The sequence below is a fragment of the Triticum urartu genome, unplaced genomic scaffold, assembly GCF_003073215.2.
Source record: "Triticum urartu cultivar G1812 unplaced genomic scaffold, Tu2.1 TuUngrouped_contig_1510, whole genome shotgun sequence".
NCBI lineage: Eukaryota > Viridiplantae > Streptophyta > Magnoliopsida > Poales > Poaceae > Triticum > Triticum urartu.
The window spans coordinates 16,799-22,847 of NW_024111949.1; the positions used below are offsets into that span (position 1 = coordinate 16,799).

Consider the following 6,049-nt stretch of genomic DNA (forward strand, 5'->3'; position numbering starts at 1 on the left):
ACCAGCTAGCCGAATGGGCCGAACTGAATAGGTTGTCCGGACTCGCCATGAGGTCTGGTGTGGATCAGCTATGGCCGGAAAGGCCAAAGCCGAACAGCTATTTCAGCTTAGTGCAGCAGTTCCTTGATGCGGTGCCGCGCATTAATGCGATGAAGAGGTCGGCGTGTATACAAGGCTCGTGGATGGCCCTTGCCCGTGTTAAAGCATACTGGGCGGAGATGGACGCTACTACTGTTGCGGCGCAGGGTTCATCCATAGGCCGGGTGGCTGCCGAGCACTATTTCAAGGAGGTTCTCGAGGGTGCTTGTTTGATAGAGGCCCAGTGCTCAAAAAATATTATGTTTGAGTGATATGTATTCTCATTATAAGCACAATGCTTTTTATGAAGTTGTTATAAGGTTATGTTTATACTTTTGCCTGAAAGTAGTATGATGCCTCCTGTGCGGCCGTTTATGTATACATGTGTATAACCTGAAAGATTGCAGCCGTCGGCTTCAACCCCCACGCATATAATGCGGAGGTGCTTGCAAAAAACGCGTGTTCACACTTAACCCAACGTCTTGGTCCTATTAAGGAGGTGATAGCGTAGCGAGCGAGGCAACCGGACTATAATGCTTTAACTATTTCACTTAGCCATAGGAGTTTGACAGTGGGGCTACTAGATAGCCCCTGGTGGCTCCGCACTCTCCCGATCGCGGGGTGCGTACATGCCTGGCCGGAAAACGGCCCTTCGTTAAGGCGAAAGAATTCTAACATTCCGATAGGTCACCGAGTGGTTGACCAGTCTCACGCTATATCATGACAGTCAGGTTGTATGTTGTGATTGCTGTCCTATAGACTAAAACCCTTCGGTTTATATAGGCATCGGAGAGGGTTAGGGTTACACAAGGTCGGTTACATAGGAGGAGATATCCATATACGTATTGTCTAGCTTGTCTTCCACGCCAAGTAGAGTCCCATCCGGACACGAGACGAAATCTTCAATCTTGTATCTTCACAGTCTAACAGTCCGGCCAATGGAGATAATCCGACTGTCCGGAGACCCCCTAATTCAGGACTCTCTCAGGAAGAGAGTGATGGAGAAAAGGGGTGTGGTCTGGTCGCTAGGGTTTTAGTGTTGTCGATTTTGCAAAAGAAAACCTCGAATGACTAAGTAATACAGTAGTATTGTTCCGACGATGTGTGCCGTCAACGCGAGGTGGATCAAGTGGACCGGTGCCAAATCAGCACATATGTACATAAAATCGTATTTGGGGCCGTAGGTTAGTCCCTTGGACAAGTTTAGGGACAATATTTGAGGTATTTCGAAATACAGATACTACAGTGAGCTGCGGCGCAAGTTTAGTGACGGTGGGTGAGATTTTCTCTTTTTAAAACTATGGTTCGAAGTACAACCACGACACACTAAGCTTGCCGTGAGCACAAAGTTCATGGCGTAAACGTGTGTCCATCACTCACTCGGCGGCTTCACTGACGAGTGGGCCCCAGGCACGAGCTCACACTAGTCGTCTCTCCGTCCTCGGGCCTCGTCTCGTTTCGACATCCACCTTCCTGTTTACTGCCTCACAAATCTCAAACCCTACCTCGCTAGCTATCTCTCCAGATCCCGACCTCCGCTCGCTCTCCGCCCCTCCCCGGCCGCCATGCGGATCCGCAGGTCCGCCTCCCGCCTTGCTGGGCTCTACCGCCGCCGCTGCTGCCTCCTCCTGCCCGAAGCCGGAGCCGCCCCGATTCGAGCTCCCCCGATTGGAGCCGCTCCCGCCCCCGCCGCCAGCCCCAGCCCACGAATCCGGCGCCGGGTCCGTGGGGCCCAAGACCTCCTCCTGCGGGGAGCCCTGCTGCGAGCTCAGCCGGTCGCCATGGGACCTCATGGCCCATCTCGACCTCTCGGATCCCCAGGTAATTTCGTCACCACCCCACCCCCACCCCTCGCCCCTTGCTCCGTCCTCTCCTGCCTGGCCGCGTATTGCGCATTCCCGCGCCGCTGTGTAGCAGCTAGCATGCCCCCCTCGCTCTCCCTCCGCGGAGGTTCCCTTTCGGTCTGGGGCATGTTTCTAGGGTTCCGCGCCCCGCGCGCGCGTGGAGCCGCGTCGAGGTCTAGCCGCCTAGGGCGCGTCAGTTAGCTCCCTTGCGGTAGTCTCTGACCGGCTCGCGGCAGCGCGGCGGCTAATCGGGCTGCAAGGTCCTCCGTCGGTCGCGAGCCCTACCTACCCGTCCGGCCGTTTCAGTTCAGCAATAGCAGTAGCCGCTAGCTCTCTTTTCGTTGGTTGACGTGTATTTCCCGAATTACCATCTCATTCAGGTGGAGAAGCTCTTCGTGGAGACTTGCTTCATGAGTGTTTCCTGGCGAGGTAGCTGGCTCTTCCCATCAAGCATTACCATGCCTACTGGCTCCATCAAGGAGGAGGAAGACTTGGCCGTAGATATGGTTGACGGGGTCATCTTGAAACTGCACAAAGCTGCGGAAAAGATGGAGAGCATGAAGAATCAGAGCAAGCACAAGACAAATAAGGGGCTCAAAGTGAAGAAAGGAGCGTGGACGTGCAGAAAGAATGACGGCAAGAGGTGGTGCTGCCGGCGGCCTGTGAGTGAGCCCAACTCCTACTGCTCGTACCACTCAGATCAGAAGCTCCCCGTCGGCGGCAAACCACGTAGGAAGAGGACAGACATCGACCTAGGCGAGGGGTTCTACTACTATGCGGGGTTCGGCCCCGGCACCAAGAGGCGCCGGACGTCAAGCAGCGACAGCGTGCCGGAACCTCCACTGCGTGCTGAACCACTGAAAGAGGAGGCACCAGACGAAATGCAACTTGATTTTAGTGCAGGTCAGGTACAGGCAGCGAATGAATCAGACCATCAAGTGGTGCTACCGCCATCAGCAGACATTGTCGACGAGCCTGGCACCGCTGGGATGTCGGCCTGTGACAAGGCGAGCAGTGATGATGACGTGCCGGAACCTCCACTGGCTGCTGAACCACCCAAAGAGGAGCCACAGCCCGAAATGCAACTAAATTTCAGTGCAGGTCAGGCACAAGCTGATGACTCAGACCATCAAGAAACACCGGCATCAGTACGTGTGGTCGACAAGTCTGCGCGCAAAGACGGCACCGCTGGGATCGCTGGCTGGGATGAGGAGAGCAGCGATGACGAAGCGCTTGGCTGCAATGACGAACAACCTCACGACATCACCAAGAGGAAGAGCGCTCTCAAGAAGAGGTGGAGGAAGCCTGTGAAAGCCCGGTCGCTCAAATCACTGATGATGTCGTAGTGCCTGACTCTCATTGGTTTAGTAGTTAGCTCAGCTTAGTCTGCTCCAGTTTTGGTGCTGAGTTGCAAGGTACACAAACTGTTTGTAGCATCTTTTGTGTGTGTGGATTGTACTGTTTTAACTGGGCGTGCTGGCCCTTAGATCGAACTGAATTAATTTCTTAAAAGGTGTCGTTTAATATTCTTCATGGGATGAGATGCAGCCACTGTTTTTTTGCTGGTGATTCAATTGGCTGCTGCGTCGAGTGGATGCCCCTAATTCAGTTCAGCAGTGCGTGCCTGAATGTACTACAATACATACAGGTTACCTGCTTATATACCCGATCTCCCAATTGATGCGTGACTGCTAGCTCCTGAATGTACAATTAAACTGTCAATGGAGCTAGCTTATACGTAGTACCTTTTCTGAACTGTGGCGCCAGAGCTTCTGCTAGTACTTGTAAAAATAGTCAACGAACCAAGTGGTTTTGTTGCGCTTCACCTACGTGGACGTAAGGCACTGAATTCACAATGTTTGCATCACCCTTACTACATCTCGCCCTCTTAAGAAGAATGAAAACTAAATCTTTGTACCGTGCTTGAAAAGTACTGCCACAGGCAGCTCCCAACACTTGGTATACGTCCTGTTGGCTGGCGGCACCAACAGCATTCACTGCAAAAGAACATCTTGGATTTTCTGTGATTTATTCCATCCATTTAGGCAATGTTCTTGTAGTAGGAGACAATGTGCTTCGTGCTTCTCAGTCTCTTCATACGTTCTTCATGTTGGTTGCTTCTTTTTTGCGAATGGCTGAAAGTTTGGGTGGCGTCAGCTCTTTCACGTTGCAAAATTTTGCAGCAAATACTTTTTCCCCTTTTGTTAAAGACCCTTTCGCCCAAAAAATTGGTTATAGTTTGAAAATCATCAAGAGCTCTGTTGGGTTCACCCAAAGAATGGATTGTCATAGATTTTCTTTCTTTACAAGATCAGTAGCAACAAGGGACGCAACCATGCACGAAGCTACCCTTGAATGGAGAAATGGCCGGCATTGCCCCCGCTGGACACCCAAAATGGCAGGGATGCCGATGCCAGCTCTCTTGCGCAGGTAAGCGAACTGCCAGCGATGAAGGTGTATCCATTGACGTCCTTCTTTTCGACTTACTTCCCGGTGCTGGTCGCGGCTAGGTGGATGTGATTTTGAACAATGCTGTCTGCGGCTGACGAATGCCATCATCTTGGCGTCGTTTCTTGCCGCATGGTTGTCCTCATAGACGATTTGTTCATAGCCGTGGGTGACTTGGTCGATCCTGCTGGACGAGGCGCTGTGCAGCGAGCGCGACCTCGGGGTGGGTGTTCTCTGCCACATCCAGTGATAGCCGCAGGGCCACTAGCGCATCGAAGAGGTCGTCGCCGCCAAGGCCTTCGAGGGAGGTCGGTAACGCCAAAGCTGTGCGCGTGGGTTGCAGCCGTGCAGCGAGGTCCTCCGCCAGATTTGTGACAATGGCGAACCTGTCAAACACCCCAACTATAGCCTGCTCGAACCAGGGGACAAAATTGGCGTCCAAGGCACATTTGATCGTGCCAGCCACCAGTACCGTTCGTAGGCGATCCTGTTGGAAATATCAACACTTTTTGATTAGACTAATTCATGAGTAAATAGTAAGCATGGAAATTACGATATGCAATTCGTACTGATACCTAAAAATGTGAGCACATAGAGTACATAAAAACGAAACATCTATGAACACAAGTTTTACGACTAGCACATGAAGAAGTAAACAAGGGATGAACATGTCGTACTCTCCGATACAGGCCAATGCGGCGGCGGCAACAGCAGCCTCGGCATCGTCCACGGCCTTTTTATTGGCAGCGGCGTCTTCGACCATGGTGTCAATGCAGGGGAAGTAGTGGAAGTAGAGGAGGACGGAGACAAGGACGGATCGAGAGCTGCTGCGTCGAGACGTTCCTCAAAAACCTTATTGCCGTTCTCCCGAGCAGGATCTCGAATGACAAGGTTCCGGAGGCACCTGCTCGCCTAACCAACCGTGCACCGGTTGCCGGGATGGGATCGCCGGAAGCAGCACAGAGAGAGGAACAGTAGATGAGGGCTATGGTCATGCGGGAGGGAGTGATTGAGTTAGAGTTCACTCCACAGGACAACGCCTCCTTATATAGGCTGTTGGGTAGATGGGCCTAGGCTTAGGCCCATGATCAAGTCCGCAAACAGTCCATGGTACAATGTCTCGAGCAGTGGTACTTCCGTTAGCGATTCGTTAATTAATCCACAATGAATTAACCATTCTTGACCGGCAAAAATAAGGCTCGGCTCGGTTCATTCTCGCAACCCGTGGCACGCGCGTGTCGTGACGAGGCGAGGCGTGGCGGGTGGCGGAGGAGGAGTGCGCGTGTACAACGTTCCTCTTCCCAAAGTTCCAATGGCATATGGTAGAGCAACCCTTATAAAGGGTCTCACTCTTACTTCTGTAGCAGTATGATATTAAACTTCCCACCACTTGCCATGCGCCTAAATGGGCCTTAGAGATTAACCAGGGATTATTGTCTTATATGGGCCAAAGCCCATCTATAATCCAACAATCCTACACCAGATCTCAGGCACATATATTTGTCAACTGTTCCAAATGATGTTTTGATATACCATTTTTTAGTGAACACTGTTAAGTTGAACTTTCACCTAGAGCGACCGGATTAAACTTCTTCACAACTGAACAATAGACTATGCCTTGAATTGTCAGTTTAGCATGCAAAGTATATCTCACAATGTACGACATACTATTCATCTAA

General features: G+C 51.7%; 1 protein-coding gene across 1 annotated transcript; it reads left to right on the forward strand.

The window, feature by feature from the left end:
- Positions 1 to 1,178: 1,178 nt before the first annotated feature.
- Positions 1,179 to 3,447, forward strand: LOC125526713. The gene is made up of 4 exons (XM_048691354.1): positions 1,179 to 1,234; positions 1,316 to 1,350; positions 1,592 to 1,899; positions 2,303 to 3,447. Exons 1-4 carry the CDS (start codon positions 1,179 to 1,181, stop codon positions 3,266 to 3,268), a joined length of 1,365 nt encoding a protein of 454 aa, XP_048547311.1. The 3' UTR covers positions 3,269 to 3,447.
- Positions 3,448 to 6,049: the final 2,602 nt, after the last annotated feature.

What these genes read in the sequence shown, in the direction of transcription:
- LOC125526713 (XM_048691354.1), top strand. Translation starts at nt 1,179, where the DNA reads ATGTGTGCCGTCAACGCGAGGTGGATCAAGTGGACCGGTGCCAAATCA. An exon ending in GGTGCCAAATCAGCACATAT is followed by an intron (nt 1,235 to 1,315) that starts GTACATAAAATC and finishes TTCGAAATACAG; the next exon opens with ATACTACAGTGAGCTGCGGC. An exon ending in GCGGCGCAAGTTTAGTGACG is followed by an intron (nt 1,351 to 1,591) that starts GTGGGTGAGATT and finishes CTACCTCGCTAG; the next exon opens with CTATCTCTCCAGATCCCGAC.